This window comes from Clytia hemisphaerica, unplaced genomic scaffold (assembly GCF_902728285.1).
Source record: "Clytia hemisphaerica strain Z4C2 unplaced genomic scaffold, Clytia hemisphaerica genome assembly, whole genome shotgun sequence".
Lineage (NCBI taxonomy): Eukaryota > Metazoa > Cnidaria > Hydrozoa > Leptothecata > Clytiidae > Clytia > Clytia hemisphaerica.
Window position 1 is genome coordinate 2,126,766 of NW_027103852.1, and position 21,044 is coordinate 2,147,809.

A 21,044-nucleotide genomic window follows, 5' to 3' on the forward strand; every position below is an offset into this window, starting at 1 on the left:
TACAACTATGAAAATCAAAATGGCGACAAGCATTTTCAGTGGATCATGGATTTTCTTCATCATCCGAAATTCAAATTTACAGCTTTCTACCCTTTATTTTCTGGTAGAAAATGGTATATTCGTTTTGTTGAAAGTATTATCTTTCAAATTCTCCTCATTATAGCCTCTAAAATTGACATTTTTCAAATATTATGTATTATGCATTATGCAATATGCATTATGTTTTATGCATTTTGTACCTGCCGGTATTTTTAATGTTGCTGTTCAGTGTTCTAACAAACTTGTCTTGTCATTCTTATGTTTTATTTTATATTTGTTCTTTTCTTTAACAGATTCTGTTTAAAAGATTTTCTTTTGTTTTCAAAAGAATTCGAATGTCTCAAATCAAATAAGATCGTTAATTACATTCGAAAACCTAAAACTAAAACAAAAGAAAAGAAAGAAAAAAAGAAAAAGTCTAGGGAGTTTCTAAACATCGACCAGAAATGGCGACCACGACCGGCGACTACGACCGGCGACCAGATAAATTTGGGTTATCGAGTTTACCTGCTCTCTCCACCGTAGAGAACATCCAAATCGAGTCCTGATGTGGCTTTCAAATGAACCACTGAGCACGTGGCTGAGAATTACTCTAGCTAGAGAATACTAAGAGTGACTTTTGACGTTACCAGTCATTTTCTAGACAAAGTGACACTTTTTGACAAAAATATTGACAGGGCAATTAAGTGTATGCCTGTAAACGTTATTACACCAAATATTTTAATTGTACCGAATGAGATGCCTTTAGTATGAATAGATAAAAATTGTCAGTAGGAAAAAGCTGGGAAGGCCAGTTTTAGAGATTTCAATCTCATCAATTATTCTATTGTCCTTACATTGTCAAAATGACTTATTTTGACAAAATAATGATCTGATGATCAATTATAAAGCTTCGTAAATAAATTCCAGCAAAAATTTTGTCACTAATTAATTTGATGCCGAAAATACAAAAGGATAGAAATTGACACTCTATTCAAGCTCCAAGAGCGTTGAAATGGCTGCTCTACACGTTTTGCACGTGGCTTTATAATCACTGTAGGTGAGACAGGGGTGAGCTTTACTCTTCAATTCGATAAATAAATGATCATAAGAGAAAGACTCTACGGTGGAGAAAGAGGAAAAACTCGATAACTCAACTTTATCTGGTCGCCGGTCGTGGTCGCTGGTCGTGGTCGCCATTTCTGGTCGATGTTTAGAAACTCCCGTCTTATTGATCTTATAAAATTGTTATAAAAAAGAGTCTTTCAAATCTTTCCAAATAAAAATTACACCACAAGTATTTAATTAGCGTACGCTATTGGGTAGGAGAGTGCATTTAATCCTAGTTAGTTTTAATCGTGTTTTCACTATCACAGCTGGCTAATCCAAGTTTTTTTGAAGGGTTACAGTGAAGGGTTACAGATGGTAAGTTTTGCCAAAAGTGTCGTGGTTGTATAAAAGGCTCTGCGGACTCTACAGCACCGAATATATTTGGAAAATTTGACCAAAATACTCAAAAATGGCGAAAATAAGAACATAGGCTTGAAGCTCAATAAAGTTAAGAACATGCTAAACCTTCAAAGATTTTGGATGTTCTTACAAAAAACACGTGTACAAACATTCCACGTAGCCTCTTTTTGTTCACTATATTGACTTTTTTTAAATATTTTTGTTGTTCATAGGGTCAACTCTTACAAGCCCAAGTTTTCTGTCAACGATACGTGCCAAGTAAAAGAAGAAAAGACATTTGTGACCTAAGCCTTTTGTCGAGGCTGCCACTTTGCGTGAAATGACGTTGTTTCTTTGTTGACATAACACCATAAGATAAATATCGTAAATAACTCATTTTGGTAGCTCTGATCACCGATACGTCAACAAAAGTTTTCCTCTTTTCTGATGTGTTTTTGCTTGTTTTGAAAGTCTGATACATGTATACTGATGCTCTTGAATAGCTTGTTGATGATCATTAAATTTTGAGTTTGATGAAAAATTGAAAGAAACATAGTCATCGTTTTTTGACATCAGAAGACTTGGATAGGTTTCAGTTTATACACTTTTAGAGTCTTTATTTTTACAATTTTAGTGAGAATTGAGATCATTCTACAAGCCTTTGGAGACTTCCAGAACTTGTAATGAAGAGATGGAGTTTTTTATTTGGGATATTTTGTCAAACTCAAGGTAGTTTCCTTCTATTTTGGTGTTGTTTGATAGGATTTGACAAGTTGTTTTAAATAATTATTTTAATCAAATATCTTTTAAACTAAGAGTTTACTTCACCGAAGATTGTCATCATGTATTGCATGCACTGACCTTTATATATCCCTGGACCAAGCTATATCCACCATCTTTGATCTTTGAGTATATAAAGGTCAGTGATTGCATGAAACTGTTAGTATAAAGTTTATTTAACTCGTTTTCTTTATACAAACTAATAAACCAACAGTTTGTCATAAATTTAACGTAATTGTTTTTATTTCTAGGTGCATTTCAAACACCAGTTTTAAGGCCTAGGTAAGTAAAGCATTCATTATAGGGAAAGAAAATTCTTCTAAAAATGAGCATTCGAAGAGCCTATTTTTCTCTTAACCTTTTGTGCGCGCTGTTTTTTTTTTTTGTAACTCAAAACTTTAAAGTGCCATAAAAGCTTGTAGCCTTTGATTTAGAAGATGATTTTGGTTCCATTGGAAAGCTATTTTCATACTCTTTCTAAAAGCATTCGGTTTATGCCCCTTTAAATCAAGTGGTCAGGAGCTATGGCCTCAAGTCTGAGACTAGGTATTTTGGCTTGTTTTGGACGCATATAGGCGTCCCTCGGGGTCTAAGGGTTAATACAATATGATATGATGTTTTTTAATTGTTGGAATGACACGAAAAATTATATACCTACAGTAGATTGGAAAAAGGGGATTTGCTGAGGTATAAGAAATGATGTCATGAAATATAATCTTTTGATAAAAGAGGTGAGAATGAGTGTTTAGCACCATCTTAAAAAATGAACTAAAAGAGTGATCACGTATAAAATTCGAAACCTGAAACATTCAACTTTGGATATTTTACTAGTCTCATTACTTAAATACGTAATCTTTCTCGACAGATCAATCACAATCGAATCCTCACAATCGACATTAAACACCGTCAGTAGAATCCAACTGAATAGAAGTACCTTGTCACCAGCCAAAACAACTGCTCAATTAAACTCTACCAAGAGATGCAACGACAAAACTTGTCAGCCATTTCATCAAAGTCCAACTTGCTCACGTGTTCTTGGTCTTACCAATCAGACGACAGTGAAACGAGACTGTCGCTATGGTAACAATGAATTGGAATACCATATCTCACGGATTATTGGACTCGTGGATAAAGATAGAAGTATAGATGGTGCTTGCAGAAATCTAACTCATTGGTATGCTTGGATCCTTTTTAAGAAAAGGAGACAACCCGAAGGGTACCCTTTCGATATAGCTACCTATCTGAATTTAGGGGAGGGCACCACTCTTTCTCCGTGGGTAACTCCATTTACACTTGATCCTTCTCATTAATTGCTGAGCGTCAGGCAGAGAAACATGAAGTACCATTTTTTAACTTGTACATGTTTTTTTTTATAAGCATAACGCTTATAAGCATATGAAGGCTCAGATTTGCAGAATTCCTAAGCATAACATGAGCATATATGTCAGCCTAAAATATTTTTCAAGTGGTCATTTTTATCTGTTTAAAAGGGTTTGGTAGAGGTCAAGTAAAAAATAAGACATTTCACGGCTAGCTAACATTCCACTGCTTCCAAAATCTGAACAAATTTTTACAAAATTTCTGAAATTTCATTAAAAACTTGGCTCGGGGTGAATCATAAGCATGTTCTTAAGCATATAATAAGCATAAACCATGCCTGGATGCTTTGAGAACTTAAGCATACACGAGCCTGACCAAGGGGCATAGACTTGCTTATAAAAAAAACATGTACTGGTATGACCGTTTGCATACCCCTGTCTCGGAGCCCCGGTGGAACTTTTTTCCTCAATGGGGACAAAAATTTATATTGAAATTCTAGTGGGGATATAAATTCTATTGTTCTAAAGTTAAAAAATCATATTGGGATGGTTTTAGAGTGTCATTTAAAAAAATTGAATTTCGAATGGGGATGAAATCAAAGTAAATTTGAGTAGAGCTGAATTCCAGGGTATTTTCCCAACGGGGACGAAATTTTGCCAAATTTTCCAGTGGGGCCCAGTGGGGCTGGGGTCCCAGTGGGTCTGTGACACAACAGGGGTGTGTTTGCTACCGTAACCGAACCTTCTACCTTTGCACTATCTGATTATCATAATCCCAGGACTGCTGTTTCAAAAATATAAACTAAATAATCTTTTTTGTAGGTTTCTATGCAGCCTTGTCTTTCCATCATGCAATGTTCAAAATGGTAGCTTGTTACCATGTCAAGAAACATGTAACCAAGTGAATGATTGTTATAGCAACATCAAAGAAGTCATTCTTACTCACGATCGAACTTTTTATGAACATCTGAGAACTGATTGTCTTTTACTTGGAAAACAAAAAGATGGAAAATGTGCTTTTAAAGCTCTGCGTATGCTACCTTTTTATTTCATCCCTTACTGATAACTTCCTATGAACTTGATCAAAACCTCAGAAAACATTTTGCTTTTTTGTTATAATTGTTCAAATTGCAAATACTTTTTAACGTTTAGCTAGAAAATAATAGTATAATACTATTTTTATGTAAGAACATAGTATAAGAAAGCCGCGGCTGGAATGAGTACAGCTGAATTTCTGTTGTTCTATCTATGTCGTAAGAACGAATTTTTTTATGGTGCAGTGACAACTTCCATTGTCAATTTAATTTGACTTTTAACAAGCTCCCTCGTTAAACGTAATTTTGCTCATAAACGCAAATCTCCTGATAATTCACGCATTCATAAGATCAAAGTAAAAGAAAAGACTCTTGATTTAAAAGTACTAGAACGTCAGAATGTCAGTGCTTTAAGAACTAGAAGAAAATTGAGTGCCTCGAAATGCCTTCTAGATTATTTTGAAAAAATCTTACTGGTATTAGTAAATAAATATTCAAGCTGCATTCTGTGAAAATTTCATTTAAAAAACACCAGTATTGAGGTGACAGCAAGCAATTCAAAGTTTAACATTTGAAAATTAGTTCTTTTAATAAAATGTGTGTTATTTGGTCCTAAATTTATAAAGATTTATTTGGAATTTATAAAAATATACTTCAAATAAGGTGATAAGAGAGGACAATGAGAAAAATTTGAGACTTGAAAAGTAATCGTTCTTCAATTGAATATTATGAACACTTTTAAGGTTAAGGATTTTTTTAGCTTCGACTTTTAGTTCTTATAAATCACGGAGACACAGATAGAATATCCATTAACGACAAAAACAATAGCGTCATCATTCCAGCCGCGGCTTTCTTATACTATGGTAAGAACCAAATTTAAATCGACATAAACAGACAAAAGGTTTTACTCAGGATCAGAAATATCCCTGAGCCTGCCAACCATCTTGAATTCTTATTTTTTGCTTGTACTCTCTTCGCTGTGTATTCTATTCTCACAGCTCAATTATTTAGGACAATCTTCTAGATTTCAGCATGATATCGTCTTTTTTCTTTAGAACGACAAATGAATACAAAGCCAGCACCCTTCAAATTCGTAACACTCATCGTAATCGGGACAGTTATTTGGGTTGTCCTCCTATTTCTCGTCATCTTGTTTATCATATATCGGAGGCGCCACAATAACGCTTTCTCTAGAACACTATCACTCCACGAAGTAAAAAATGTCCATTCAAATCGTACAGTCCAAGTTAACGATAATTTCGAAAACCTTGGCATCACGAATCCTAAATATGAAAGCGTTATCAGTTTGGTGACCACACTTGGTTTGACTGTCTTTTCTAAGGAGAATTTGGTTTTTGATCGGAATCTTGGAGAAGGTGCTTTTGGAAAAGTATGTATATCATGGTTGACAGCCCTGCCTTAATGCTTTTCATAAATTTGCAACAAGCGTTATTTTGGATTTGAAATTTAGATGTATTTTTCCAAAGAGAACGGTTTGGGGAAGAGCACTTCTTCTTAGGGAAATCAATTCTGGAATTTATGTGGTTCTTCTTGTCTCGACTTTTTTTTAAGGGTAGTTATTCAAAAGTGTCTTAAATCACATTTATATTTCAATCTTCAGGTAGTAAAGTGTCGCACCAAGAGTATTGATCATCCAAAACTCGGTACTGTAGAAATGGTGGCCGTCAAATATCTTAAAGAAAACGCGGAAGCTGAGATGGAGCTGACCTTTCAAAGAGAACTAGAAATATTGTCCAATTTTGATCACCCCAATGTTATACCTCTTGTTGGTGTTTGTCTCGATAAGTCAGGACCTATGTGTTTGATATTGGGTAAGCAAGCACTAAAAACGTAACAAGGGGTTCAGCCCATTGACTCTAGACTCCTGGATGGGAAATGAAGCTACTTATTTCCCATGCAGAACGCCCACGCTTGGTTTTTACACAAACACTGGATTGAAAATAAAATCTATCGCTATATTTCAAAAAATGCAGTCCTCAAAAACAAAGGAACCACTTGATACAATCCGTCGTCGTGATTGCGGTGCGTTCTAGGCGCGTTCTGGATGAGAAAAAAGTGGCGTCACTTCTTCTTGCATACGCGAAAAATGTTAGAGATTCTACTCTAGCCCTTCAGGCTTTAAACTCAATGGTTCAGCCCTTTTGGGATGAGTGTTTTCGGGAATAAACGCTTCAAACCATAATATTCTAGAAATAAACTTTTTCAGAAAGTTTGCAAGAGTAAAACGTTGAGCAAAATATTCTTCTTTTTAAAGTACATTTTTTTCGTCTGGAATAAGTTAGCATAAGTTAATTTTTCAGGCGGTTCCAAGTTCCAGGATATATACATTACCAACCAAATGATAAACGTATAAGAATTTCTTAGGATAACAGGTCATCTGTTTCTGGGTACCAAAGTAGCCTATCAACATATCATCCTTTTGTATTTTTAAGAATTTATGAAGTATGGTGATTTAAACCAATACATTCGATTGAGGTCCGGATCCTTTCATGCGGTCGCCGGAAGTTGCGGAGATCTCCCTGACGGTGTTGAATTCCAATCACCTGAGCTTTCATACCACAACCTTCTGAGTATCACGAGTCAGATTGCTGATGGTGTAAGTTACCTGGCGTCAAAGCGATTTGTCCATCGTGATATCGCTACGCGGAATATCTTGGTTGGTGAAAATCTGAAAGTGAAAATATCGGATTTTGGTTTGGCGCATGACATCTATGGATCGGATTATTACAGGTTGGATATTATTTCTTATTTTAGTTCGGTCTTACCAAGGAGGTCTCTTCTAAAATTCGAATGTTCTTCGATTTCTCAGGTTCTCGAGATACTATCGTACTACATATATAACTGGAACGAATAATGATTCACCCCCTTAACAATCCTGTTATGAAAAGCTACTTAAGTAGAAGCCCTACACTAACTTTAGGTATTTCATTTGAGTTGTCCTCTTTACAGTTTCACCTTTACCAAGATTTTAGTTCTTTCCGAGCATTCAATGAAATGAATCTCCCAACAACTTTTACATTATATCTTAGAGTGAGTTCACAGAAATTGTTACCATTGAGATGGCTTTCACCAGAAGCGTTGAGTCTTGGCAAGTTTACGGTGTATTCTGATACCTTCGCATTCGGTGTGACCATGTGGGAGATCTTCACTTATGGTATGCAACCGTATTATGGGCTGAACAATGAAGAGGTATGGAAATGAAATGGCGATTTCACAATTATTTCCTTTTTTACCAGAGATCCTGCCCTTTTTGAAAATGAAGCAGAATGAAATCGTTGCATCAAGTTTTTATGATGCTTTCCCTAAATGGATTTTTATATTTCACCTTCCATCGTGGTTTTAATGAAATAACCTCAACTCATAAACCCTGAAATCTTATGATGCTTTGTTCTGTGGCTTACTTTTTTGTATTGGAAGTCCCTTAATTGTCCATCATGGTTCGGATACAGATCTAATGAAATAACCTGTTAGAGTCCCTGAAAATCTCTGAGACATAAACTGATTTAAGAGTAAAGAAGGAAAGGGTTATCGAATGGCATAAACTGAGGATCCTCCCCTTTTTGGACTTTTTCCATGAAAAACAGCAAAATATGTTTCAACTATTTTCTTTGCATCTTTTAGGTTTGCAATATGATTCGTGGACACAAGCTATTAGAACGTCCTTACTGTTGTCCGCCCAATATATACGCCCTTATGAAGTCTTGTTGGAAGTTTGAACCACGACATCGAAAAGACTTGGTGTTTATCCGAGATACGATCGACTCTTGGCTTGAAGCGGATGAAACTTTCATAAGGGAGTCATGGAAACGGTTGATGCTTCCACCGTTGTCAGAGCGACGACCTACCATCTTGAAATCGAAAAAATTCAACAGACTGATTAAAAGAGATATTACTCTATAAAATGAAATTTTCTGTCGGATATACTTTTCATTTTGCATGTTATCTTTTCAGGAGCAAGTGTCTTAAAAACTCTCCCGCCGTTTCTTTTCCGTATACAATAACGCCATACCGCCATATTTTCCTGTCTTTACTGTAACGGCGACGATAACATCGTCTAGAATAAGTGTATCTTTATTGAAAATTACCTTTCTTGTAGTTTGTCCAGTTTGGTCAAACCTCCAATCATGACCGTTATTAGGATATAGTCGTGGATACCCACTGGGATTCTACCAAATCATATTTTGTACATAGCTGTTTCAGTTCCTCTTTATAGGTTAATTTCTTTAGAATATTGTATTATTTTTTGACGATATTGTACATAAGATGTTCTAACTAAAATATCAATTCCAATTCTTATTTAAACTGGTTATTTTATTTGTGTCACAGGGATACATTGAATAGTATTGTGGATCTCAAAAGAGGTGCAAGTTTTAATGACACCACGTCATCTACAAGATGGAAGTCTATTTTTCTGACTGCGTGCTTTAAAAAAAATAGAAATGCTTTATCGGATTAAAGCCATGATTCTCTAATTTATTCAAACTTACTCTCGGGTACCTAATAGCCAAATGTTAGAAAATGAGGCTAATACAGCAGAATTAGGGCAAAAGAAGGAACTTTCAGAAAAAATATTCCTAAAAATCAATAAACGGGGGGGTTGGAATAAGAATGTCCTGGGTGGAAAATTTTCGAAAAATTAATTAGCGGGCCCCCCGGCTATTAGGTACCCGAGAGTAACTAAAGAGTTGATTTTTTACCAAATGCGTGTGATGGGTCGAACAAAATTTGAACAATTTGGGGAGACATTTTTCCAAAGATAGAGGGATCGAAGACAAACAATCAGCCAAAAGCGAAGCAAACACGAAAAATGTTCCTCTTTTTTGGCTGAAAACTGCTAATTTTAGTAGGGAGTATGAAAGCAAAAGGCGCTGAAGTTTTCCTCGTTCAAAGCATGAAATTTACTTTTCAAAAGTAAAAATCACGTTGCCAAGGATTCTATGTTTTTAAAGGGAAATGAGTTGAAGCAGGACTGAAACAAATATTCTCGAGACTATACAAGTGGTCCTTAAATCATTTTTGTACTTTTGAAAGGTTATTACTTAAATGCTATTATTGAAATATAACGGTTCTCAATTATTTGTAATTCCCTTTCAGCACAATCCATACGGGTGGCGTTCGATGTTTTTATTCATTTGACCAAATACTTCAACCATGTTGTAATACTAACGGTTTGGGTCCGCCCTGACCATCTCGTTTTTATCCTTGAAGGGATTCGTAGATATCATTTCTATGGAATTTGCCAGTTATTGGTAAGTAAAGGTTTTCAGAACTTCATTACGTCACTTTTGACACCCCTGACGCCATGTCATCGAAAGCACTCATTGACATCTTCCAAAAATAACAAACGTCGCCTTTTGCAACGCACATCATTATAACGTGACCATTTCATTTCGATTATTTTAGCCGATGATAACATTACGTAAAGGTTTCTGCGTAAAGTCCGCACATATTAAATTTACAGCGGAGTCTCCCTTTAACTCGAAACTCTATAACCGGAATGTCTCCTTAATAGACCTTATCGGAGTTTTTGATTTTTCTAAATCCTAAGAGATTTCTATTGTAATACACTCGAAACAATCCCACAATGCATCGCTTTTTTAGAAAAATAAAAAACTCCGATAAGGTCTATTCGAAAAAGTTTTCTTGTCTCTTCCGTTAACAATGCCTTGTTTTTACATGAGAACCCCAGTTTATGTACCCAATAAGTCAATTAAATGTTCAGTGTTTTCAATAATAGGCTAAAGGAGTATAACAGGGAATAATAATTGAGAAAAGCAAAGCTATATAAATTTTTCTGTCAGAAAGAAGAAACTTTGCTCTACTCTTGATAATGGTATTAGCATCGATGGTATAGGCTTATATGATTATATTAACATACTAGGTGTCACAAATAGACAACTTTAGAGCTCTATAAACCAATTGTGAGTAAGAAATAATAGAAAATCTAACTACCCTTTGAATTTCCTGACACTCTTATTCAACAAAAAGTAGGAAGTGTAGAGTGTTAAACGAGGTGTTAAGCACGTATCAGACGGTGCTACATTCCGAAATTCCTGAGCCTACAATTCATTTGAAGAAATAAAGTGCAAAAAATCATAATTTTTTCAGTACTACCCACTCCATATCTTTATTTGAGAGTTTAGTATATCCTTTACATGATTCCTAAAATTTTTAACATTACCTTCTCTCTTAACCCATTCTTTGTACTTACTAGTACTATAACACAAAAAAAAAGATTTTCGAGTTCACAATTCAAATTGTGGTTATTTCCCACGACTTTGGGTTTATCCAAGAGTTCCACGAATCTCACCTCCAAGAGGTGACTGGTTATATCTCTTGAGACTCAATTTCCTTATAAGGGCATCTTCGCACATCATTATCAATTTGGCGACAAGAGAGGAGAACGTTTGGAGGACGAGAAATGAAACCCTTCACACGAACACGGATGTTTGTTTTTAGAGTTTGCGTAAATTTGAGATGAGCTGATAAATCAATAAACTCAAAAGAAAAATGAAAACCACGCAAATCAGCAATAAATTGTTTTCACACACAGAATGCTCTTAAACAAACCAAATTGAAAAGTTTGTCAGTCGAGGAAAAAGAAAGGCAAAGGAAACATCGAAATTGAAGATTGTAGATTCAAATTCAGAAATTCTAGAGAATTATTTCAGAAAGACGGAAAGGGAAACAGGCGCCTTAAAAAGAAGAAGTCTTCAAAAGCTGTAACGTCAAAAATCACTTCAGGGTGAATACAGAGAGACAAGATGAACCAGAACCATCAATCCAATACTATTGAAGAATCATCAGATTTTGCTGATCACTTTCGACAGCGAGGCTGGACATTGCCTTCCAAAAGAAGAGAAAAAATGCATCCTGATATAGAACTCGGATCAAGCCCACCAAAAAACTTTCTGATACAAAAAGGGGACGATGGATACTACACGTTGGATGGAAAGCAAGTACATTCATGGAGTAGTTTGAATGATCTTCTACATGTCAGCCATTTTGAAAATGATGAATTTCAAATACGTGATAGTTTCCATAAAGCTTCAGCCTTGATTAACAATGACAATATCTTTGAGGCAATCGAGACCATGGAAAGTGTCCGATTTGATCAGTTATGGATAGACCGAATTGTCGAGTTGATTAAAGATGATATGAGTTTAACTCGTACTGATGAGTGGAGTGAAGCCATTTTTAATTGTCCAAAAACAATGTCAGTTCTACAGCATTTCTTGATTCAACGCATGCGTAAAGAAAAGGTTCGGATTCCAACTGCTCGAAGGAACGGAATCAAAAGGAAGGAGACTGTGTGATTGAAAGAATTGGGTTGATTGAAATTTGCGATAGAAGAAGAAGCGAAATCAAGAAAAGATCATAGAACAGTTTGGACACAATAATGATACTTAACCCTATTAGCCCCAGGGGGGGGGGGTAGAATCTACCACGCTGGAGTTCTTTTGTGAAAATTTTTTAAACAACTTGAAACTTTTTGACTTTTAACAAAATCTTATTAAGAGTACTTGTGCAAAATTTTAGGGTCATAGGTTGCTCAGATCAGGTTTTATGGCTTTATTGTGAAACATGACATAAAACCCAGCTAAATCCGCTTAAAACTCAAAATTTTAAAGTGCTGATAACTTTTGAACTATTTATTCAATCATTTTCAAATTTTGACACGTGATAGGCATTGACAATATAAATTTGAAAAATTGAAAAAAAAAAATTGAAAATGATGATCATCATTTATGACGTCATCAAATTTTGGAAATTTTACTCATCTTCAGCATAGATTTTAAGAAAAAGTCTTCGCGGAAAACCGGCAATTATGTTAAAGAACAACCTTTTATCTTTCTGAATCTTTAAACAGAATCTAAATATCTTTATTGGTTCGATTGTAATAGACAGTTTAGTAAACCATATATTTGGGCTTTTTTCCGACAAGTGGAAATTTTGTGATGACGTCATCGGTTTTCGAATGACGTCATCAATTTTTTTTCTTCCTGGAAATTTGTTTCATGATGGAGAACAACTGTACCAAATTTCATGACCATAGCTCTTCTAGATCAAAAATAATCGAGGGTGGTAGATTCTACCCCCCCCCCCCCCTGGGGATACCAAAGTCAAAAAAGCTTGGGGCTAATAGGGTTAAATCTGAACATGTATCGACTGGAAGTTCTGTCGTAATCATAAACGAACAAGAAAGCATTGCGATGATGAAAATCCGTAATAAATCCAATCTACCAATTTTTGGTGAGATGAATATTTTATTGTAGGTATGAATTAAATGTTAATATATCTTTAGAATCTATTTATTATGTAAAAAAGAAAAAGAAATAAAGTATTGAGATGTCATCGTTAATCTTCCTTAATGACAGCCATGTGTCATTGATAAGATGCCCCTTACCAATTTATAGTACTACTTGCGACAGAACTTGACCATTATTTTACGACACAATTTTCACTTTCGTTTTCGGAAATTCATATAATTATAAAGGGTAGAAATATCTAATTATCAAAAACCTTTAAATAAATAGTAGAAATTACTAAATCTGGAAAGTACGTTCTTGCTGCAAAACATATTTTATGTATTTGACTTGACGAGAAGCACGAAACCGCTATCAAATGTAAATTCAAGTGTAAATTCTATCAAAAGTTAGTCTTTTTTGTCTGCACTGCCTATTATATTGACAAGTTGAGTTCTATCTACATTTGGACGCTAATAGACAAGGGAAAATGCTCTTTAGATCACTAATTTCAAACTTTTTGAAAAAAGTTGATTTTCATGAAAAAGTGTTCAATAGAAATGTTTAAATTGGACCCAAATAGTCGGCATTTCAGATGATCTATTGTCTAACAATTGACGTCAATAAAATGACTCAGTGTGTAACACAATGCCAATTGTTATATTATGGGAATATTACTTAAATTTGAGTATTTTCCCCACACATTGGTCTTGTATTTGTCGTTTATTGTTTTGAAAATAATTTTGTTCTTTTTTTGTAAAATAACAATCAAAATAAATTGCTGTGTTGATGAAATAGGATCATTTTAAATTTGTTCACACGCGTAAAGAATAACAATTTGAGTTTTTTCACTGGAAAATATCAGTAACTTTATTTGCTGTAATGGGACCATGTATAAATTACTATTAAGATTAAAGTTTGGTTTTCTTCTAATGTAACTGCTAGAGGCACAGCACTAAAGGACGATCAGTTTAAACTGTTGATTTGATTTTCGAAACATGTTTTTGATTGATTATAAGGTATTTAACTTTTTGTTTATATTTTGAATCTTTAAAAATAGCATCTTTCCTAAAAATTGTTTAAACAAGTTATAAGGATTTCTACATCTTTTTCCAAGTTAAATATATATATTACCTTTCTAAGTCTAGCATATGATAAAAAAATTATATATAAAATAGATAAAAGCGTAACTAGTCTAGCATCTAGTATAAATGTTAAAAAAGTGTAAAACTCAAATATGTTGTAATGTTTTAAAAAATTTCTTTCTAAATTTATGTTTTGTTTATTCTTTTTATTTTATTATTATTTTATTTTAATTCATTCAAAACTATTTCAAGACAGGATAAGATCCAATAAAGTCTCTCTCAGTTTTGTCTCTCTTTTATCAGCCACACCATTCCGTTTCTTCAAAAAATCAATGTCATTTGTCAGTTCTTTTCCAGAAAGGTTTTTCAGATATTTTCCTTTTGTGAATCGTAAGGAAGACATTGTTTCTTTTGCTACTTCCTTCAAAGATTCTGTCTCATCAAAAGTCATATCAGAAGTGTTGTTTATAGCTTTATCAATCAAATCTAAGTTTTTGATTTGGTAAGAGTATCTGGAATCATTCAAAATATCTTCGCTTTGTTTTGATAGTGTTTCCATGCATTCAACAATGATCTCGTTTGTGACTAAAACATCCATCATTGCATCGTGTAAACCGTCTCCATCTCCAGTAACCATTTTTACAGGTTCAAGTTTCTTCTTTTTGGGACTTGATACACTGTAGGAAACAACCTGCTTTTTAGCACTTTCAATGCCTAAATGATTTGCTACATCAACCAAGCGATAGCGATCTAACTTTGGAAAGGCTGCAATGCTCATTTTATAAGTGTCAACAAGTCTTATATCAAGCCCTTTTAGTAGCTTTATCCATGGTATCCCTTGCTGCTGATTTATACCAAGTTTCATGAAAGCATTAGTCAAAAACTCCCAGTCGAAGAGAACATTGTGTCCAAAACATATTTGACATTGTTGAAAAACTTTAAAATATTCTCTGCATGGAAATGAAAAGACTTTTTCTTTAATAAAATATCAGGACTTATCTTGTGAATCTTGAATCCATTAAGCTGGTTTTCTCTTGAAATTTGTGGATTAATATACTCATCAAAAACTTCTTGTTTTGTTTTTGAGAGAACTTTGATCATTGATAATTGCACGATTCTGTCTTTATTTTCATCCAACCCAGTTGTTTCACAATCAAATACAATATAAGGATAATGATCACCTTTATTTTCTGGAACATTTGAAGATTGTCCATTTGAATCATTTTCAAATTTTACTTCAAAAACAGCCAAAACAGGAGTGGGAAGATTAGAAGTCGCATTTTCAGCCGCCATCTTTGTTTTTGTTATGATTTGAAATTACCGGAAAGTTGATAGTCCGTATAGTAATATTGCCGGTATTTAGACAAATCTATGTATTTAGACACAAAAAGCGCGGGAAATTATTGAGCGGCCGCCGGAGCGGATTGCGTAAAAGACATTGCTTATTTTGCCAAAAAATACACTGTACGGGTGGGCTATTTCCCAAAGGTGATATTCAATTTCATTTATTCAATACAATAATCAGGCAAAGAACAATATTAATTTTATTTCCTTCTCTCCAAGTCTCAATAAGAATCAGCGGTATCCAATTATCTTTTAATTGGTCATGCATTACGTCATCTAATCTAATTAATTTTTGAAGCAATATCAATTCATTAAAAGAAAAAGTTTATTTTGTCGTGTTTTGTGTGTGTTGTGTGTTTATTATTGTGTTCTTTTTGCTGATGATAGTACATGTTGGAAAGTTATAGAAAGTTATTCAGTGTTTTTGAACAAATTTATCTTGTTTATTGGAGGCACTTTGCTTCTCAAGTGCAGAACTTTCTTTTTTAGTTCTACAAAATGAAGTTCAACAAGTTATTATTTAAGAAGATACTTAAATACAGTAAATATAGACTAGTCCGTCCATTTTCATTTGAATAATTTTTAACGACAAATAAAGCACAGAAATTTTCTTTCAACTTTCATTGTTTGTAACAAAAAACATTATATGAAATTGTGCTTATTGGACAGTTTTTCCAGGGTTTGACATCTTTCAGACAATTCTTTTCCTGAGTCTTGTAAACTTAAACAAATAGAAAAAGTATAACTGACACAACTGGCAGTTAGGAAAGTCTCAAATTTCATGCCTAAAGCCAAATATGTAAAAAGTCAAAACAAAAAAGGTATATGACAGTCATATGATATCCAACTGGTCTGTACTTTCGTTGTTAAAAAGTTGATTCGATATACATGCCATCACACAAACTATGTACTTTCTGAAAAAGATCTTTTAAGAGTTGTTGTTATATAATAATTGTATAAAGTTTCAAATCAGAAGCACATGACCTCACGTTTGTCAAGTTTTGTCGGTAAAACTGTTTTTGTAACAAAGATGGCGCATGACGAGAACTTTCTGACAGAGAGTGAAGAGAACGACGATAGCTTGAACGAACCGGTAACTTCAATCTACTTGATTTTGAGCTTAGATAGAACCAGTTTAGAATGAAGTCGGAGATAATAGATTTAAAAAAAGTTTAGATGACCGTCCATTTATTCATTGATAGCCAGTCAGTTAACAAATCTTTTGAAAGCCTCCTCACTTTTTGAATTAAAACCTTTTTATCCACCTTTTCACTTCAGGTAAAAAAGCGACAGAAGAGTCGAATTCGGCGTCAAAGGGCCATGGATTCCAGCGAGGACGATGGCTACTTTTGGGTCCACTCCGAAGCTGAAATCGTAAAGAATTACAAGCAAGTGAAACATTTGAAAATGTATGGAACACACGGTAAAAAACCCGGACAGTTTCTCGATCCAATGGGTATCTCAACTATGGATGGTTTTGTATGTGTTACAGATCCAATGAAAAATTCGCTGACAGTTTTTAACGAGTCCACTATACGTAGCCAATCTAAAGGAGACATTATGATAGCAGCTGATATAAAGCCACTCAAAGAATGTTATTTTTCATCTGTTTTTGATGTAGCAGTACATGAATCCAGTAAAAACGTTCTGGTCAGTGATCCAGTCAAGAAATGTATACATTGCGTCTCCCTTGGTGACGATATACGTAAAAATAACACCATCTTTGATTCGAATATCACGGTATCGAAGTGTGATACTTTATCTGGGATATGCGTAACACAGAACGGATTAATCGGAGCATTAGATAGTGAATCAGGACGTGTGTTGGTATGCGACGGACATGGCGACATAAAACATTCCTTCGGGAGTGAAGGATCTGATAAAGGACAGTTCTGTCTTCCACAATTCATTCATTGGGATAACCTTAATCAACGCTTTATTGTTTCAGATACTGCGAATGCGCGTGTCCAACTTTTCACAGCTGACGGACAGTTCTTGTTTTCGTTTGGTGAATTCGGTTTTAAAGATGGCGGATGTTTTAAATATCCATCTGGTATAACGACTGATGATCATGGACGTATTTTTGTGGTTGACCAAGGATTACACGAGGTGCAAATCTTTGATAAAGACGGTCACTGGTTGCACTCACTAGGAAAAGCAGGAATTATGCCAGGATGCTTCAACAGTCCAAAATCGTTGTCTTTGTTTTCGAATGGTGATTTAGTTGTAACGGATAGCTTGAATAGTCGGTTACAAGTGTTCGGTTGAAGGTTGCGGTGCTTTGAATATGTTTTATCAAAAAATGAATTTTTACACACAAATTTATTAATGAACGAAATACTTTCTTATACACCTTTGTATTATTTAATTTACTGCGACGCTAAAAAAGAAAATAAATTATTTCAATGGATTTTAAGATATAATCAAAATCCTTTTGTTTTGTTTCATTCTCCAAATTTAGATAATCCAAATTTATAATCCCTTAAAAATTTTGTCATTCGCCAAAATAAATTCTCGCCAAATTTAATTTTCTTTCAATTTAGTCTCTATTTCTCCTAAAAACCCTTTTTTCTTCCTTTTTCATCGTAAAATATTGAACAAAAATGGGTCGTTCGCCAAAATTATTTCTCACCAAATTTTTAGAAATTTTATTAAATCCCCAAAATAAATGCCGCCAAATTGCACGAAAATTGACGAATGAGCCAAAATTTCTTCTCCTTTGCAAAAACTTAACAGAAGGCCCTTTCAAACCTTACTCTAAATTGCAGAAAACTTTCCATTTAAATTTAATTTTCATTTAATTTCATTTAATTTTTGTAATTTCTAATTACAAATGTTTACAAAACAATACATCAAAATGCAAAGCTCTGAGAAAATGCTCCCTTATAAATTTTATGAAATATTTACAAAAACACATACACTACATACAAAAAAAAGAAACTGGAAAAAACTGGGTAAATTAAAAATTACTTAAAGACAAAGACAAAGACTCAAAATTTTTCTCCAGTTTTTGGCTAACCTTGTGTTCTAATAGACCTTTTGCTAATTAGGATGTCATGTGGATAATTAAAAAAACTCCAGCATTAAAATTATGCATTAATTTGTCATCTCAAAGATTTCAAAATAATCAAATTCACTTGCAGTTCAGATTTAAAATTTTCGGTTTCCAGTAAATTCGGTTCAAATAAAAATATCTCTAAAATTTAAAATATTAAATTCAAAATTAATGATAATGTCTATGGATAGGATAAAACAAAAAATGTAGTGGTCCAATTTCCAAAATAAGTTCATCTATTGAACAAGTAGACGAACAAGTCTTTCTTTTCATAAAGCTTTAGTTTAATAAAAGCTGTCTTTGACAGACGCTTCATTATCACCGTCTTTTGGAAATTCGTGATGATCAGATCATATAAAACTTTTTCGATTGTAGCGGGAATGTCAACGAGCTTCAACATGGCAATTCAATTCTCTATCGTCATATCGATTTTACTGATTGGATAACCAAATACGTTTTTATCACTTTTCACTGTATTGAATCTTCTCAATCTCCTCATGGTCCTAAAAACAAGTGAACAGTTTCTAAGAGATGAAGAGGTTAGGAGAAATTTGTCCGATTAAAGTTTTCACAGAGGTCTTACATGTTTTTTTTTATATAAGCATATAAAAATCCAAAACTCCGATGCTTGGGTCGAAAGCTTAATGAGGCTAAAAAAATGCTTGAGGGATGCTTATATCCAAAGCAAAAATTTAGGGAAATACTGAAAAGCCTTAAAATTCCAGCCAAAAAAAGCCAAAATCAGGAAAAACAATTTTTCGTAGGCTCAAGTAATGCTAACCGTATGCTTAATTTTCCCCATATCTGAACCTAGATATGCTTACAAGTGAAATGCTTATAAAGAAAAAAACATGTACCGAAAGTTTCATTCATAGGATTGGTTCCTTGTCAGGTAAAAAAAAGTGTCGGTAAGAAATAAAATAAATCTTTTGCAGCCTTGTGAGTTATGGTTACAGGTTTAATGCTACAAAAATCAAAAATCAAATAGATCTCAAATCACACTAACCAATTTCAGTGATGGTTACATGTTTAATGCTACAAAAATCAAATAGATCTCAAATCACACTAACCAATTTCAGTGATGGTTACAGGTTTAATGCTACAAAAATCAAAAATCAAATAGATCTCAAATCACACTAACCAATTTCAGTGATGGTTACAGGTTTAATGCTACAAAAATCAAAAATCAAATAGATCTCAAATCACACAAACCAATTCAGTGATGGTTAAAGGTTTAATGCTACAAAATCAAAAATCAAATAGATCTCAAATTACACTACCAATTTCAGTGATGGTACAGTTTAAATGCTACAAAAATCAAAAATGAAATAGATCTCAAATCACACTAACCAATTTCAGTGATGGTTACAGGTTTAATACTACAAAAATCAAATAGATCTCAAATTACACTAACCAATTTCAGTGATGGTTACAGGTTTAATGCTACAAAAATCAAAAATCAAATAGATCTCAAATCACACTAACCAATTTCAGTGATGGTTACAGGTTTAATGCTACAAAAATCAAAAATCAAATAGATCTCAAATCACACTAACCAATTCACAGGATGGGTTACAGGTTAATAATGCAAAAAAAAAATCAAAAATCAAATAGATCTCAATTACACTAACCAATTTCAGTGATGGGTTACAGGTTTTAATGCTAACAAAAATCAAAATCAAATAGATCTCAAAATCACACTAACCAATTTCAGTGATGGTTACAGGTTTAATGCTACAAAAAATCAAAAATCAATAGATCTCAAATCACACTAACTAATTCAGTGATGGTTAAGGTTTAATATACTAAATACAAAATCAAATCATAGATCTCAAATCACACTAACCAATTTCAGTGATGGTTACAGGTTTAATGCTACAAAAATCAAAAATGAAATAGATCTCAAATTACACTAACCAATTTCAGTGATGGTTACAGGTTTAATGCTACAAAAATCAAAAATGAAATAGATCTCAAATCACACTAACCAATTTCAGTGATGGTTACAGGTTTAATGCTACAAAAATCAAAAATCAAATAGATCTCAAATCACACTAACCAATTTCAGTGATGGTTACAGGTTTAATGCTACAAAAATCAAAAATCAAATAGATCTCAAATTACACTAACCAATTTCAGTGATGGTTACAGGTTTAATGCTACAAAAAATCAAAAAATCAAATAGATCTCAAATCACACTAACCAATTTCAGTGATGGTTACAGGTTTAATACTACAAAAATCAAAAATCAAATAGATCTCAAATCACACTAACCAATTTCAGTGATGGTTACAGGTTTAATGCTACAAAAATCAAAAATGAAATAGATCTCAAATTACACTAACCAATTTCAGTGATGGTTACAGGTTTAATGCTACAAAAATCAAAAATGAAATAGATCTCAAATCACACTAACCAATTTCAGTGATGGTTACAGGTTTAATGCTACAAAAATAAAAAATCAAATAGATCTCAAATTACACTAACCAATTTCAGTGATGGTTACAGGTTTAATGCTACAAAAATCAAAAATCAATAGATCTCAAATTACCTAACCATTTCAGTGATGGTTACAGGTTTATGCTACAAAATCAAAAATCAAATAGATCTCAAATTACACTAACCATGTTCAGTGATGGTTAACAGGTTTAATGCTACAAAAATCAAAATCAAATAGATCTCAAATTACACTA

The 21,044-nt window shown here is 33.6% G+C and overlaps 2 protein-coding genes across 3 annotated transcripts; both read left to right on the forward strand.

Annotated features, from left to right (window-relative positions):
- Positions 1-1,960: 1,960 nt before the first annotated feature.
- Positions 1,961-8,917, forward strand: LOC136808006 (tyrosine-protein kinase transmembrane receptor Ror-like). The gene is made up of 9 exons (XM_067064643.1): positions 1,961-2,196; positions 2,499-2,529; positions 3,113-3,421; positions 4,389-4,597; positions 5,656-5,990; positions 6,222-6,432; positions 7,054-7,351; positions 7,651-7,810; positions 8,243-8,917. The coding sequence occupies exons 1-9, from the start codon at positions 2,151-2,153 to the stop codon at positions 8,519-8,521; spliced, it is 1,878 nt and encodes a 625-aa protein (XP_066920744.1). The 5' UTR covers positions 1,961-2,150; the 3' UTR covers positions 8,522-8,917.
- Positions 8,918-13,731: 4,814 nt separating this feature from the next.
- Positions 13,732-17,725, forward strand: LOC136808008 (RING finger protein nhl-1-like). 2 transcript variants are annotated; one of them, XM_067064645.1, is made up of 2 exons: positions 13,732-13,886; positions 16,575-17,725. In XM_067064645.1, exons 1-2 carry the CDS (start codon positions 13,866-13,868, stop codon positions 17,562-17,564), a joined length of 1,011 nt encoding a protein of 336 aa, XP_066920746.1. In that variant the 5' UTR covers positions 13,732-13,865; the 3' UTR covers positions 17,565-17,725. The 2 variants fall into 2 exon arrangements, with proteins under 2 accessions (XP_066920746.1, XP_066920745.1); XM_067064644.1 differs by lacking the exon at positions 13,732-13,886 and adding an exon at positions 15,993-16,389.
- The last annotated feature ends 3,319 nt before the right edge of the window (positions 17,726-21,044 follow it).

Excerpts from the sequence above, each read along its gene's own strand:
- LOC136808006 (XM_067064643.1), top strand. The coding sequence starts at position 2,151 with ATGAAGAGATGGAGTTTTTTATTTGGGATATTTTGTCAAACTCAAG. Across the intron at positions 4,598-5,655 it reads ATGTGCTTTTAAAGCTCTGC|AACGACAAATGAATACAAAG; the intron begins GTATGCTACCTT and ends TTTTTTCTTTAG. Across the intron at positions 7,811-8,242 it reads ATGGGCTGAACAATGAAGAG|GTTTGCAATATGATTCGTGG; the intron begins GTATGGAAATGA and ends TGCATCTTTTAG.
- LOC136808008 (XM_067064644.1), top strand. The coding sequence starts at position 16,276 with ATGACCTCACGTTTGTCAAGTTTTGTCGGTAAAACTGTTTTTGTAACA. Across the intron at positions 16,390-16,574 it reads ACGATAGCTTGAACGAACCG|GTAAAAAAGCGACAGAAGAG; the intron begins GTAACTTCAATC and ends TTTTCACTTCAG.